Here is a 17,254-nt window from a genome sequence, read left to right as displayed (position 1 = left end):
ATGAAACCTTTCTATTTTATTTTGAATGTAATTATAAACAAAAGAGAGTACTTAGTAGGTACAAAAGTGTTTGAATATTTCGACAATCATTATCAGCAAGATATGCACTTTCCACACACTTCTTGCGAAAATTACCTTTTTCCAATTTCAATTTCACATAAAACTGCATTGTATGCGTCGCTTGCATTAGAACACGTGATATTACCATTAATTCACGCTATCGGCAAGTGACGAATGAAAAAACCACTTATCTAGGTAATAATAATAATTCCAAACCGCACTACCACAATAGGCCGTTCAGAGGCGTTCTAGTGGGCGGTCGCATTGGAATTACTGTAATTTGGATCTCTTCAGGCCTTACACCGTTCCACAACACTGACTTCCAATCGATATCGAATTCAAATGGGTATTTTGCTGGCTCGCGGAGGCCATTTTGTTTGTATAAGGACGGCCATTTCGCGATTTGTCATAGATGAAGACAAGGGCGTCGCATGTAGGAGACCGTCCGATGATTTTAGGAATTGAATCTTTATTGTTCGTCTGTCAGACTGTCACTTGAATTGGTAGTTATGGTTCACATAGATTGTTTTGGTTAATTTATTTCAGTAAAAAAACCTTGGGAATTGATAAAGAAAAAATGTTTGACCTCCCTGCAATTTCATGGTTTACGTTTTAAAATACAAAAATTAGAGATATTCAAATGAAATTTGGTACATAGATTATACTCTCAAAGAGAGATTAAGGTTCTTGAATTTTAAAGGTAAAAAAATCAAAGAGCCAATTGAAAAAATCATTTCAATTTAGATGCTGAATGCAATATTTTTTACACCGCAAATTTTTCTCTTTTATAGTTTTGAAGTTATGAATTTTTCGAAGTGAAAACTAAACCATTGTGTTAAATTTGTGTTTTTTCCTATTAAACTAAGATATGCACTTCGAATTTTCGGTCGCTTTTTCCAATATGGATAAGAGAAAAATTGTCATACTTTTCAAGAGATGTGAACCTCCCAACTTCCTGAGAAATATGTATGAACAAATGGGTAATCAAAACAGAAATTTCGAAGCAACTTTAGGTGCAGTAGGCGAATTAGAATGTCTTTCATTGAAAACTTTGTCAATGAAAATAAAACAATGCAAGCTTGTGAATTCAAATTTGAAATGTGTAGCAGCATATTCAAGATAGATACATATATACCTAGTAGAAGACATTTTCAATACAAGCTGTTAGATCTAAGAGCTATAGTTTCCTACAAATGGATTATGTTTGTGAAATCGAAATATATGGTCATCAGGATAGGATGGTGGTATAGAAGAAACTACCTAATAGATTATAATGAAACAGCCTTGAAATCTAAATTAAAAAAAAAACAAATTTTAGACTTAATATATGAGAACATTAAATGAATTAATAAATATTTGGATGTGTAGATAAAAAAAGAGTAAGTATGATGAAATAAATCCACTTCAACAACAATAAGAGGTGTAGCACCATACTACAAATGAGGTAATTAGTTAAGGGTGCGGAGTTCAAAATGTGGTAAGATTTTTTTTTTATTATTCAGACTTATGGATATCAACAGGATATAATCCCAAACCAATATCCACAACAAACTTCGAATTGAACAACGAAATACTTAATAATACATCATGTAAGAGGGTTAGACGTAGATGATGGAGAGATTACATAATACCTGAAAAAATTATCAAAATGGACCAAAATAAAAAAAATTGAGATGCTAAACAACATCCAGGACGACCATCTGAAAGATAGGTAGAAAGCTGGACCTCTACTTCCCAAGAAGAAGAGATTAAGCAACAGCAGAAAGTAATAAAACATAGAAAAATGAGAAGAAGAAGAATAAAACTAGCCAACGAAATGTGGTCTCCTTTGAAGAATATCGAACTCTGGAAACCAGAAACACTTGCTGTCGATCACGACTTATTTCCAATTAACGCTTCAAAGGCGGCGCCTTTTTTCGCTCTGATCGGAAGAACAACGTCACGAAACCCCTCTGATATCGGAGAACTAACGAGAAAACGAAAGACAAAACGGTCTCGCAATCCGATGGGCGTGCTCGCCATCGTGCCGCAAAAAGGGCACAATTTGTTACGTCATCCGATATCTATTAAGGAGACGCTTTGTAGATCGCCGCTTTCGTCACCCGATCCGTCTGCGGAGGACCAGACTTTCTATTTGTTGTTTTCACGTCCATTGGACCGCTGATCGTCGTTTTGCACCCAATATGTTAAAAGTTGTCGGAGAGGTGTCGTAGAATTTGCAATCTCGTGGTCGTTTTGCTTTGAAAGAGGAGCCGAAGGGTTCTTGGGTGGTTCACGCAATCCGAACTAATTCGAGAGGATGACTTCTCTTTTCTTTAGCAATTAGGGTGTTCTCCAGGAGTCATTTTAGGGTTCATTATTTTTCATGCTGTCGGTACAATTCAACACCTTTGTAATTCATTTTTTAATCATGACATCGTTGAATAATTTTAACTTCTTCATAAAAAATCTCCAAACAGTTCAGAGGGAGGCTGTGAGCAATATTTTCAGTAGAAGTTTTGGGAGAATTTTTTTTCAGTTTAGCCCATTCTGATGAAAACAAAGTTTACTACGATATTGCTGAAATGTTTGGTGATTTTTTAATGATTTTAATTCAACTTTGAAATGTTAGAATAATGATTCAACACTGGAAAAATTAGTTGAAAAAGTTTTTAAAATTTGCCAACAGCTCAGAAAAAACCTCTGAGAGTGTCAAAATTTATTTTTTTTTTCTAAAAAAAATATCTCAGAAGCGGCATGGCGTTTATCATGGAGATTTCTTCATAACTGCTCTAGATCTTCTTTCTCCCTATGGTGATGTGACTTTTTATAAATAAATGTATGCAGCTACAGTCCTTAGAAGAGAACTTTAAAAGCTGATTATTCTATCTCGAGGTGTGATATTTTTTTGTGTGTATAGTTCTATTTATCTATAAAAAACATGTTCTTGTTTGAATCTAGTCGACTTTACCTAACAATTTACCTAATGTCAAATTTTGGATTTATCCATAATATGAATTAAAATTTCAGTCACTGAATGAAACTTGAAAATCATATCATATTTTTGTTATGAAAAACTAGATACTCGTGTGGGGTTGCTAGTCCTCCATCGGGCGCCTCCCCAGGTGGCGGATAGGGGAACGCCTCCCAGATATGGGTGGTACCGGGAAAATTAAATACCCGGGGTGGACCAAAACTAGCACTGAACAACGGCAGCTGGTTGTTCAGCACTGACCTCAAGCAAAGTACTGTTGAGTACCGTTGATTACTATTGGTTGAGAATCAGACACTAAGCGGCGTGGTTGAAACAACTGAAGCGGTGCTTACACAGCGATGAGGAAAGCAAGGGGAAACTACCTCATTAAGACTCCCTAGAAATCGTCATGGCTCAGAGAAATGACAGTCAACAGTTCACTAATCATGGTTTTCGGATGCCAAGATTCGGCAGGGGAAGAGATGACATAAACAGCAGGGCTTCCCAGGTCGTCAACCAGCGAAATCCCTGTTTGTTGAAAATATACAAATCAACTCTTAAAATTGCGACATGGAACGTAAGAAGTATGTACGAGCCTGGAAAGTTAAGAAACATAGAGCAGGAGATGGTGCGACTAAAGATTGATGTTGTTGGAATAAGTGACACAAGATGGATTGGTTCGGGTGAACTTAGTACAGAAAATGGACGAGTTTACTACTCTGGCAATGATGACACTCAACACCGCTATGGAGTGGCCGTAATTCTTGACAGAAACGTAGTAAAATCAGTAACAGGCTTCATACCAATGTCCGAAAGAGTTATGTTGCTACAACTGATGACAACTCACGGAAAACTAAACCTAATACAAATTTATGCTCCTACAGCTGACAAAAACGAAGAAGAGTTAGAAAACTTTTAAAGTGACCTTCAAAAGACATTACGACTAACTGCATCTAGAGATATAACAGTAGTTATGGGTGATTTTAATGCTAAAATCGGCGAAGGAAGATGTGACTCTACAGTAGGGCAGTACGGACTTGGTGTACGCAACGAGAGGGGCGATCGTCTTGTTGAATTCTGTCAAGAAAATAATCTTGTGGTAACGAACACGTTTTTCAAACTTCCCAAGAGACGTCTGTATACATGGAAATCACCAGCTGACAAAGACAACAACATCGTCAGAAATCAGATCGATTACATCCTAATAAAACACAGATATCGAAACGCAATAAAAACGGTAAAAGCTTACCCTGGTGCAGACGTATCATCTGATCATAATCCTCTTATTGCTAGGTTTCAGTTACAGCTAAAAAAGATGCAAAACAAGCATAAAGTTGATAAACTAGACATAGAGAAACTAAGGTCAGAAGAAATCAGAGAAAAACTTGGACAACAGATCAACGCAAACTTAGAAAAAGCCACCACCAAATCTCAGCAAAATGAGGAAAGCGCAGAACAACAATGGCAGTTCCTTAAAACAGCACTTATAGAACCAAGTAAAAAAGAACTTATAACAAGCAAACATAAGAAAGAAGATTGGATGACAGACGGAATCTTGGAGTTAATGGATGAAAGAAGAAGATGCAAGTCAAATAACAACATTCGATACAAGCAGCTACAAATCCAAATAAGGCGAAAAATAAGAGAAGCAAAAGAAACATACTTCTCTGATAAATGTAAGGAGATAGAAGATTTACAAAACAAGTATGACAACTTTAATCTAAACAAGAAGGTCAAAGAGCTCGCGGGAATGAATAAAAGAAATACTTCAAATATACTCCTCGACAAAGAAGGAAATATCATAATGGAAACTGAACAAAAACTAGAGCGATGGAGGGAATACATAGAGGAATTATTTTATGACCAGAGAATGGAAAATACCCCTTCAGAACATCAAGATGGAGATGTGGGACCTGAAATAACTAAGTGCGAGGTTGAACATGCACTGGAATCCATGAAAAATAAGAAATCTGCAGGCCCAGACGAGATACCAAGTGAGTTACTTAAATTAATTAACGACAAAAACATAGATATTTTGGTGAGTTTATACAACACAATTTACAATACAGGAATTATACCAAAGGAAATGTTAACATCAACATTCATATGTCTACCGAAAAAAGTTAATGCCAGAGAATGCAGCGACTACCGAACCATAAGCTTAATGTCACATACATTAAAAATTCTCCTTAAAATTATACATACCAGAATACGTTCCAAACTAGAACTGGATATAAGTGAGAGTCAATTTGGCTTCCGAAATGGGGTGGGCACAAGAGAGGCATTGTTTTCTCTCAATGTGTTGACTCAGAGATGCCTGGATGTTAATCGCGACCTCTATATCTGCTTTATAGACTATAATAAAGTTTTTGATAAGGTAAAACACGACCAACTTATAGACCTTCTTAAGAACAAAAACCTGGACAAACAAGATGTAAGATTAATTTCAAATCTGTATTACAACCAACGGGCCACAGTAAAAAATGGGCAGGAAAGATCTGAGGAAGTGGAAATAAAGAGAGGAGTCAGGCAAGGTTGCATACTGTCGCCCTTGTTGTTTAATGCGTACTCGGAGCAAATTATACTGGAAGCCTTGGAAGGTGAGACAGCTGGTATAAAGGTGAATGGAGTCTTGATCAACAACATCAGATATGCTGACGATACCGTAATAATAGCTGACTGTCTGAGGGATTTAGAGAGAGTTATGGACAAGATATTAAGATGTAGCGGGAAGTACGGACTTTCTCTTAATGTCAAAAAAACCAAGTTCATGAAAATCAGCAAGAACAATGACACAAACGAAATACTGCTGGTTGGAGGTCAGCAGGTCGAAAGAGTAAAAAGATACACTTACTTAGGAACACTTATAACAGAAAACAATGACTATACCGCAGAAATAAAAACTAGAATAGAAAAAGCTCGTTCCAACTTTATAAGAATGAAAAAAGTCCTGTGCAGCAAGAATCTGACATTGCATCTCAAACTGCGATTGGCAAAATGCTATGTACACAGTGTGCTCTATTATGGGGTGGAAGCATGGACGCTAAATGCAGATGCAATGAGGCGTCTTAACTCTTTCGAGATGTGGACCTACCGAAGAATTCTGAGAGTTTCGTGGAAGGATCGTATCACCAACATCGAGGTGCTAAGAAGAATCGGTAGAGAAAAAGAAGTTGAACGTACCATCAAGGAGAGAAAGTTACAATATTTGGGACACATAATGCGAGGCGAGAAGTACAATATCTTACGATTAATAATGCAGGGGAAAATAGAAGGCAAAAGAGGCGTAGGAAGAAGACGAATCTCATGGCTGAGAAATCTGAGAGAGTGGTTTGGATGCAGCTCAAAACATCTCTTTAGAGCCGCTGTCTCCAAAGTCAAGATAGCTATGATGGTTGCCGACACCCGCCGCGGATATGGCACTTGAAGAAGAAGAAGAAGATACTCTTTGAATCATAGATCAGCAGAAAAGGACAAAAACTCTTTTGGAGTACCTAATTTTCTCTGAATAAATAAAATTATATCATTTTCTATCACATCAATTTACTCTTTATTATTTTGAATAACTGAAATTCGCCTAATCGCCTAATGAAAAAAAATTCAACATCAAACAAAATAATTAATACAATGTTAGGTGAGGTACAATATTTTTATCGCAAAGTTAATAAGCCCTATTAATTTCGTAGCTCCAGATGTTTTAGTACTTTTTAAGCCTACTAGCTATCTTTTCCTCAATGAGCTAGTTTGTTGTTCAAAAGCATAATTCTCTCCATCGATAAGGCAAATAGAAAATGGAAGCCGCCGCCTGAACTAGGTAAGGAAACAAACACCCTCGCCCAGAAGGGTAATTAATTGATTCCCACACCCTTATCCGGTTACAATATCGATAGGTAGCGAGTCGAATCCGCCATTATACCGCGTCCACAAACGGTGGGGAGCTCACATGTCCAACACAACACGCTGCAGAGGAAACAATCCATTACGACGGAGCGTGGAAAATTTGTAATTCACCCGATAATCAGTTAATTTTTGTCGAAATTGGGATGTAATTTCCGGTTCACGACATTATTATCGCTTCCAGAAATAATTTTTCATCTCGGTAAAGCGCTCCCAACAGGCTGAGAACCTATTATCTATAGGTTTTTTTTGGTACTACAGACTGCCCGCTGGGGTACCCCAAATTCCAACATACTGAGAAATACATCGAAAATAGGAAATTCCAATTTGTGGTGAAGAAAAATCGAGATTCTAGTAGGGTACCTAAGTCATGGATCTTGGTTTCCTACAGATATCCATACTATTAAAATAATAAATATACTATACAGGGTGGCCACTTTTTCAATGGGATTGTATAGGTAACTTTTAAACCATAAGAGTTAGAAGGTCGGTCAAATGGAGAAAAAGTTGCATGCATAGAAGCATTATCAAGCAGTTCAAACAAATCGAGATTATCAGGGCCGGTTTTCGAGATATCATAAGAAAAGTAAATTATGACATTTTGATTTTTCTTTTTTTCCCACTTCATTTCAAAAATCATCAAAAAATGTAACAGGAATTTTTTATTCGATAGTAAATTATCCTCAATTTGACGTAATCAGATTTCGTATTCAACGTTTCGTACTCTCTGGGCCACCCTCAACCTCATTTTTTTCAATACGGACCTGCATATTTTATGACATTTTTCGAAATAACTTTCAACGCTGAATTCAACGATATATCATACAATGTCATTCAAAGTAGATTTTCAAGTGATTTTGTCCCTTTTCCAATTTTCTTTGGGTCGGATCTGTATTACCTTCATTTAGTTTAATTAACAACATGCAATATGCAATAAATTTCGATAAGAAAATCAACTAACCCATCTTGAACTAAATGGAACATATTAGAATCAAAGCAAGAAACCAGTATACTGGTTTCTTGGTTCTTCTTTTATAATAATCATTTAAATATTTCAATTCATAACAATTAAACGAAAGTAGCATTTAATGAAAGAAAAATCAAATGATTATTCGAAAGTAAATGAAAATTAATGAAGTAAGTGTTCGGAATGTCCACCATTTTGTAAATTGCACTTTACGGTTCTGGAACCCATACTTCTTATACATTTGCTTGTTTGGTCTACTTGAATACCTTCCAAAACATTCTCCATTTTCTCGCGAGGTATCACTATTGTTGTATTTGTCATTTGAATCGTTGAAACAAATTACAGAATCGAACTTTATTTTGAGATCATTACGATATAATTTTTGCAAGGCTTGGTATTCAAATTTAAAATCATTTTATTCGCGTCTCTTGACTATTTTATTAACAGCAGTTTTTGAAAAATTCCATTCACTGGCCACAGTTCTCGATTTTTTTTCTGGGTTCGATTGAATTTGGGTCAGAATATTGATATCGTTAATAGACTTGTTTTTTCATACATACAAACCATTAAATTTGGATGAGGGTCAAAATCACCTAAAATCAACTTTGAATGACATTGTATGATATATCGTTGAATTCAGCGTTAAGAGTTATTTTGAAAAATGTCATAAAATATGCAGGTCCGTATTGAAAAAAATGAGGTTGAGGGTGGCCCAGAGAGTACGAAACGTTGGATACGAAATCTGATTACGCCAAATTGAGGATAATTTATTGTCGAATAAAAAATTCCTGTTACATTTTTTGATAATATTTGAAATAAAGTGGGAAAAACAGAAAAATCAAAATGACATAATTTACTTTTCTTATGATATCTCGAAAACCGGCCCTGATAACCTCGATTTGTTTGAACTGCTTGATAATGCTTCTATGCATGCAACTTTTTCTCCATTTGACCGACCTTCTAACTCTTATGGTTTAAAAGTTACCAATACAATCCCATTGAAAAAGTGGCCACCCTGTATATAATATATTTTCTCTATTTCAGTTCTAAAAACAGTGCTGTAATGAACTCATTACAGCATGTTAAATCGATTTCGTCAGCCATAATTCACGAATTGATGCGTAATTAAAAATTATTTCAAAATTCGAAACTTACGATTCAAGTTCAAATTCCGTAATCGTAGATAATCTGTCAATTTTCGTATAACAGTCACACCAACTACCAAAATACAATACAAAAGTCACTAGGATGTTTGATCTGAATATTTCATTGAATTTCTACATTATTTCACAAAACTAATAGAAATAGAGAAAATATCGTCTAATACTCGTTGCAGAAGGCAATTCCAACACTCATGCGTTCGAAAACTCGCTCCTTCGTTGCTCGTTTTCGAATTTTGCATTGGAATAGGAGCCCATTCTGTAACTTGTTTTAGAATATACTATTACTGCAGCATATATTGTACTCAATTTTTTTCTCCTAGATACGAATCTGAATATGACAGTTCATATTTATTTCGAAATTATGGGCCCAAAAATTTCGAGGATAATGATTCAACCACCACTTTCTTTACAATTCACATTTTAGAATGTGACGAACGTTCTGTGGAAACTTTTGATGCTATTTGCATGAAATTGAGTACAAATTTTCATTGAATCTATGTCGAAGCAATCCTACTCGCTAAAATGAATTATGAAGGCTAAAAAACCAAGGGTTTATATCAGGACTTATGATGCTAAAATTGAAAATATTTGTTGCTTTGAAAATATTAAATAGGTACAGTATTCCTCACTGCACATTCCTAATCTTATTTTTTTTTCTAATTTTGTGGTTTTTTCGTTCATTCTGCCACATCTTGTAGATTGAATCAAGCAAAGAGTGTAAAAATCTTGTTTTTTTTATTTTCTAATCCGATTTTGCCAATAATAGAAATATTCCATAGAATAAATGTAAATAGTAACCCGCAGTGTGAAATTTGCGTTTTTTTCTACTAGGTACATTTATCTAGTACATAAAAAAACTTCAAAAAGTCGTAAAACGATTCAAGATATTTCTATTCAGAATGATTCAATGTGGAAAATATCGACCCTTTGGAGCAATCTCAGAATTTACGGAATATCAGTCATTCTTAAGGTAAAGCTTTGGACTATATACAACCAATTGATATTCGAATTCCATACATTAATTTTCGAAGATTCTGACAAATTCTTTTGTGAGTTACCTATCAGCTAAAATTTCGCGGATGACGTATCATCTTACGGATGAAATTGGCAGCATTGCCAATCTTCACTTGGCAATTAGAGAATTTGTAGATTTTGAGATTGACTTTTTTTTAAATCTGATGTATTTCGTTAAAAATTTAATAAAAATTCTGCAAAAAAATGTAGTGAATTATTGTGCAATGATTCAGATATTTTTTTGGTAAAGGTGATTTGAAGATGGGTCCATTTGGAAATTTGCTTTGAATGTTTGTTCAGGTGAACAAACTAAACTAACAAAAAAATCTGTGTCACATCTCGAGGATCCTGACATTCGTATAATTGCTTCCAGTTCCACTATCTGACACTTATGTACTAAGAAAAGTTATGTATGACTTACCATCAGATTCTACTCCACGTCCTCTAAGTAGTCTTGAGATCGCGGATATACTAGGTGCCGTGCTCCTGTCGCAGATGCCTTCCTTGACTAGTCTTTCCCGGATTTCCCAACTGAAGATAGAAGGGTTTTCTCTCTTGTACTGCTCAATCCTATGCTCTACTTCGGGCGTTGCTAACCTAGGCTTAGAACCGCCAATGACTCCTGGTCTTATAGAACCAGTTTCCTGAAAAAAAAAGAAGAAAGGACTGTTAATGAATCATATAGGAAACCATAATTTCTACTGAGTATAATCATTGTATACAGATCAATCTTTATACAATGGTAGATCGAAAGAATGGAAAAGAAATACTTTAATTGGTTCACACAACAGGAGCCGACGCTGGAGTATCATTAGGCTTATGTTCAACTGTCGTTCAGACAGAATTACTTGCAAACGAAATATGCGAGAAGACACACCCAGAAGCAACTCAGAAATGTGATATGAAAAGCCATTCCGATAGTCAGGTTGCTTTTGAAGCACTGAGCTCCCACATCACCTACTCAAAGTTTATAAGAGAGAGACAAAGAAAAAGCTATAAATATGTAATTAAGTTTCTAGTCGGGGTTCCTAGCATTTCGGAAATCAAAGCAAACAAAAAAGACAATATACAAGCCAGAGAGAGAGCACGAAGGCCTTTTGGAACTTCTTTCTCTTTTGCAGTTGGGCTATTAGCCTTTTACTGCTCAATCTCAATATAATTCACCTCTGGTGAGCTATTTTGATCTGCTCTAGCAGGTGGCAATATGCCACTTACATTGTTTGTGTAAGTAATCATTACACAATATCTGTTCCAGTAGAAATGTGGCTTTAACACACACATCCTAGGGAAGTCTCTTGTATTTTCTAGGAGCTTTTTTATCATAGTCGCAAGCCTTCCTCACAAGAGGGTTTGCGTGATTTTTCATCTTACTCAAGGTCTTCAAGCTTCAGATCTTTTATAGATGGTCGTCTAAGAATGATATTTGGAGGTCTTCATGTATCCATACGTTGCTGACCATGGATCATTTACTTCTCGTCTCAGGAACGTATTCTGCACGACAAGTCTCTGCAGATGCATCTTTGCGGCGTATCCACAAGCCGGGCATGCGTAAGACATGACCGGCCGAATCGACTTGGAAAGCTTGTTGGAAAGAGACTTTCTCTAATTCTGTGGTTATTCCGTTCATTCTTCCACATCTTGTAGAACAAAATCGTGCGAGAATATATCAGAAACGCACAGTTTTCATGGTTATATTTTATTATTCTATGTTGGCACTCCGAACTTTCCGCCACGGCTTTATCTGTCAATTCATCAATTTGCCTTAAAGAAATCAGTTCTGCCAACCAACATTTTTCAATGCAAAAAGCACTAAATTATATTTATGGAAATATTTCATTAATTTCAATGAAAATGCAATGAATTAGAGAAAATAATGTATAATACTCGTACAGAAGGCTCATTCTACCACTCGTTCATTCCAAAACTCGCCACTTCGTGGCTCGTTTTTGAATTTTGAACTCGTGGAAGAATATCAATGCCTTCTGCACTTGTATTATAAATAACTATTTTGCTGCTTTTGCAAAGTAGCGGTTGCAAGGCTGCTGCTGCAGTCTTTCCCTTCGTCACAGCTGATGTAACATGTTGTTTCCAAGTGAACTTCTTATCAAGTATCAAAATCCCAGATACTTAACCTCGTTTTTCCATTCGATCCTTCTACCGAACATGACTACGTGTCCTTGGGGATCTTTTTCTTTCGGCTGAAAAGAACGGCTTCGCTCTTCAATTCTCCATCGAGCAACTATGCCTTTTACTGGCACGAAACCTTTCTATAGTACAGGAAAATGCATCTATAAGAAAGAGTTTCTAGAGAAAGAGTTAAACCGGAAGAGAAATACTCTGGGCAGAATCTTAGAAGGATGGACTATTCCAAGAAGTTCTTTCGGAAGTTGGAGCAAGATCCCTAAAGTATTAGAATCTCAATAAGAACTCGTCTCTACTGGCTTTCTTATAATAGGCCATTACCGCCTCAGGAAACACCATATGAAAATAGGGATATGAGAAGCTGACGAGTGCGGATTCTGTGGGGAGGATGAAGAAACTCCTGTCACAGAACACCGCGCCATTCCAATTCAACGCTAAAAATTCTTTGCATGAGATGAAATGATAGAAAAAAATCTACGATCTGGTTCTAAGAATATTATGTTTTATCTTAATTCTCTATAAAAAATAATAATGTATATAATGTATAATTCAGAATAATTCTGGCATCTTCGAAATTATAATGAAAATATGAATTAAATGAAATCGAATGATATTAATGATGAATGATGAATCGACAGCAATCGTTTCAGAGATTATCAGAAGAAATTGAAAGTAGAAATTATAGCTAATAGTAATAATAAAAATAAACGATGTCTACTCAATTATTTATTTCAATTTGAAATACATCAATCTTCAATGCTGTTACGAATTTTCTTCATGTTATAGCAATTCGAATCTAACTCAACACAAAACATTACCTTCATAATATCCTTATACATTTAGTGCTGATGAAGTAGAATATTTTTTGAAATAATAAACCAAAATAAAACACATCACTGAACAACATGAAAATTGTTGATGCTTTCTGCGAATTCTGAAGAACGAGGTTGATAGTTGCTTATATAATAACTATTCTTGATATACCGTCTGTAAGCCAATAACCGATGACATCTTAGTTCATCCGTATGAAGTATTCCAAACTTGCTTTCACAATAACTGTTTTCCGAAATAGATGAGCATGAAATAAGAATGAGCCACCTATCGGCGATACCGATCAACCGTTGAAATCAACTTGAAAAGCTGCTCACTTAATTGTTTTTCTCAAAGTTCGAGATATTCTCAGATATTACTTTGTTTGTGAAACATGAAGATTGTCTCTAAATATCCAGAAATAAATTTAACAACTTCCTTTTCTTAATTGAAATCCGCAAATAGACGAATTTTCAAATTATAGGCATTACCTAAGTGTCTTAAGAAGTATTCGACACAACTACAGATCAAAAAGATTTTCGATTGAATTCGGAGTAATGGAATGTTGGCCCATTTCCCATGATTAGAACCAATCATTTGACTTTGTAAGTTAGGATTATAGGTATTGTTTTAACGGCTTTGCTTTTTGCAAAAGAGAATTGAAAACGTTGTGTGGAATGGAAGAGTAGCATTTAAATTAAGTAGCCAGTAGCCATAAAATTATATCGTAAATCTGGATTAGATGAATACTATGGTGGTATGTCTATGCTTTGAATAACGAGGTGCAACAGAATAACTAGCTTATTACTGGAAATTACATCATTGAATTTTTCTCTTTGTTGTTACTTGAACTTGGAATGTAAGAATTCACGCCACAACACCGAGAATTTCGAAACACACCATTGAAATACATGTAATTCCCAATGATATATCCGAATGAGGAGGCAAGAGGAGTTCAGCAAAAGTATGGATTACTGTCAGGATGTACCTACACTATAGAGAAAGAGAATAAATGCCCAACAAACTTCTTTAAATGAGCTTGTAATGATTTTACGCATCAATTTTATCTTTGAATGTGTGCCTAAATGAAACTATTTCATGGCCGAGAGTCCTAAAAGTAAAAAGAATAAAATTTTGTCAAATTTTCTGATAGACCAACAGTATCACAACAACTTTTCAGAGTCCATGGAAAGATCACTTGAAATTATTGTACAATTGCTTTGAACCGATATGATATAACGTGCGATATATATTGTGATATAATCACATCTAATGTTGGAATGAACAATTAATTATTTGAACTGCACTATTGAAATTTCGTGACTAGAATATTACAAAAAACGAAAACATAGAGTAAGTGTATACCGATGACGAATGTAAAAATCGAAGATGGCAAAACAAGGAGCGACAAAGCGGATAGAAAGGTGCAATGAAAGTCATCTTGAAAGCGATAATATAAATCGTAAACGGCTCCGATTTTCAAAGAAAAATAAAATGATTAGATAAAATAGTTCATTTTTATGGAAAAATTTTCATTCTTTGACTTGGCGAGAAATAGGTATTGATGAATAATTATGTTCGCTCTGAAATTTTCATATAAATGAAAAAAAAGTCAAGCCGAAGTAAAGGAGGACTCAGACTATGGCGAACGGCACCTCCTGCACCCCTGTAGCTCTGTCCCTGAAAATCATGGACCCACCTACGAAGAGCCAAGGATGGTTAGCGCTCGGACTTTGACGCGAACGTCCTGGGTTCAAGTCCATCTTCTTCTTCTTGCTTATATGAGCTGGTAGTTCATATAGGTAGGCGTCTGCCTGTTAATAATTAATCAGCCTCTTTCGACGTAGACGTCCAGCATTCTTTCCAACGTTTCGGTGGTCTTCCCTGGGTTCTCTTCCCCGTGGGTTTGTTCTGCCTTGCTCCTTTCACCAGTCTGTTGTCCGACATTCTCTCTATGTGCTTATTCCAGTATTTTCTCCTCTGCCTCACAAACTTTCCCACGTCTTGAATCCCGCTTCGTTCCCTCAGTTCCTCGTTTCTCACCCTGTCCAGTAAAGTCTTTCCATGTATTCTCCTTATTATCCTCATCTCTGTCGTACTCATCATCTGTGTTGTCCTTGCCGTATCTGGTCTTGTCTCCGCAGCATAAGTAATGATGGGTCGGATGGCTGTCTTATATATTCTAACTTTGCTGTTTATGTTGAGATATTTATTGCGCCATACAATATCCTGAAGACAACCTGATATCCTCGACGCTTTCATTGTCTGATTTCTTACTTCCCGCTTCAGATCTCCGTCGCTAGTGATGTCTGCTCCTAAGTATGTGAACTCTCTCACCTGTTCCACCATCTTTCCATCAATCTCCAATTTACATCTTATGGGTTCTTTAGATGTTACCATACACTTTGTTTTGGTTGGGTTTATGAGCATATTCAATGATTTGGCTTCCTGGTTGAAAGCGTGAAGTATTCTCTGTAGATCATCTTCTGAGTCAGAAATCAATACGGCGTTATCGGCGTAGGAGACAACATGAAAATACATATTCCCCATCTTGTATCCCGCTGTTCTTGGCAGTTTTTCTGTTATTTTGTCCATAATCAAATTAAATATGAGAGGGCTTAGTGAGTCACCTTGTCTTACACCTTTATTCATCTTTATATCACTGGATAGAGAAGTTCACCTGTTCTGATGTTCGTTGTGCAGTTTTGGTTTATGTCGAGGATAATTTCAATCAGTAAGGGATTAACTCCTTTCTCTGTTAGTATATCGACGACATCACAGAGTCGAACCCGGTCGAACGCCCTGGTCATATCTACAAAACACATATAAGCTGGCTTGTTGAATTCCCTAGATTTCTCGGCTATTTGTCTGATAATGAATATTGCGTCAATGTTGTATGGTTTTGCAGAGTTCTTCTGAAATAAATTTGGTGAACGCCTTGAGCATGCTATTAAGTAGAGTGATACCGCGGTAGTTTTCTGGTGATGTTTTTCTCCCTTTCTTGAAAATGGGAATTGTGGTGCTCTTCTTCTATTCGTTCGGGATTCTTCTCTGCTTCAGAATGTGTTCGAAAAGATTTTTTATTTCATTTTGCAGCTTTGCTTCTCCGGATTTTAGCATCGTGATTCGATATTTTTTTTGTATACCGTCTTTTGTGTTTCTACTAGGAAATATTAAACAATAGTGTGAAAATTTCATTTTTTTTTCTCTAGTAACGCCAATAACGGTCCAGGTGCCCAGCATCTTGCGAAGACCAGAAATCTAATTCCATCCAGTCTAATAAGGTGAAAATGAATAAAAGCCCAGGTGACGCAGTGCCGTAGCCATCGCTGGAAATTAGAAACGGACGGTACTTCGACGTCAAGCGTGTCTTGTGCAATAACCAGCACAGGTGTTGATTCAGAACGGGACGCTTGATCGGGTTTCGGCGATGTCGCGTATATGTCGATGTATTCGTGGAAGGCGTCTCCGTCGGCAGCTGGGGTCGAGGTTGATCTCCTCTTTCGATGTAAAGTTGTTAAGGAATTGCCGTGGTGTGTTGTGATATACCTATACATGTCGGTTTTAAAATGTTCATTCTTTCCGATTCTCCAACTCCTCCTCCATTTCTTTCTATGAAGATCTTGTTTTTATAATGTTTCTTTCTCGATAATATTTTCTTCTTTTTGTAGTTTTTCCTTTATGTTAACGCCGAGGGTTATCTGTTATTCTGTGTGTCTACATTGCTCCATTTTGTCCAAGTGTGTTTCGCAAGAGTTATACAGGGTGTTGAGTAAATATACAGCAAAAACTCAAGAGGTTATTCCTTGGGCTATTTTAAGGATATTTGATCATTTGATGATTTTTGAAAAAGCGCTCTGTTGCGAAGATATATTCGAAAAACATTTTCAACAAATCCAATTATTATGGTATTTTCAAATTATTATTGTAGGTGAAATGAAAGTATGGCGTACTACACTGGAAGTATAAAGCAGGGACAGCGCGAGCAATTTCAGCACCTGAAGCGAATAATTTTTTGGCGCCCCTGCTGAAAAAGTAACAATAACAACATGACCACCTTCATAACCTCCCCCTTACCGAAAAACATCACCTGCTCCAATGAAAATACAAAACTTTCTACTTCCGATTAAGAATCTAGTAATCGTGCTTAAAAAAAATAAGATTCTAGTGAATGAAGAACATTGAACTATTTTAATATAATATTATGCCGGGTTCTTTGAAGTTTTTCAATTAAATAAAACAGCTACT

At 36.1% G+C, this 17,254-nt stretch overlaps 1 protein-coding gene across 3 annotated transcripts in view; it reads right to left on the bottom strand.

The window, feature by feature from the left end:
- Nucleotides 1–17,254, bottom strand: part of LOC123676354 (protein gooseberry-like) — a 41,002-nt gene that overhangs the window by 15,627 nt on the left and 8,121 nt on the right. For all 3 annotated transcript variants that reach the window (XM_045612214.1, XM_045612215.1, XM_045612217.1), the window contains exon 3: nt 10,476–10,698. In XM_045612214.1, the coding sequence (XP_045468170.1) occupies nt 10,476–10,698 (223 nt within the window). The remainder of the gene's footprint in view (nt 1–10,475; nt 10,699–17,254) is intronic.

The sequence above is a fragment of the Harmonia axyridis genome, chromosome 3 (genome assembly GCF_914767665.1).
Source record: "Harmonia axyridis chromosome 3, icHarAxyr1.1, whole genome shotgun sequence".
Classification (NCBI taxonomy): Eukaryota; Metazoa; Arthropoda; class Insecta; order Coleoptera; family Coccinellidae; genus Harmonia; species Harmonia axyridis.
The sequence above is the reverse complement of the archived record's forward strand: the minus strand, read 5'-3'. Positions and strand labels throughout refer to the sequence as shown.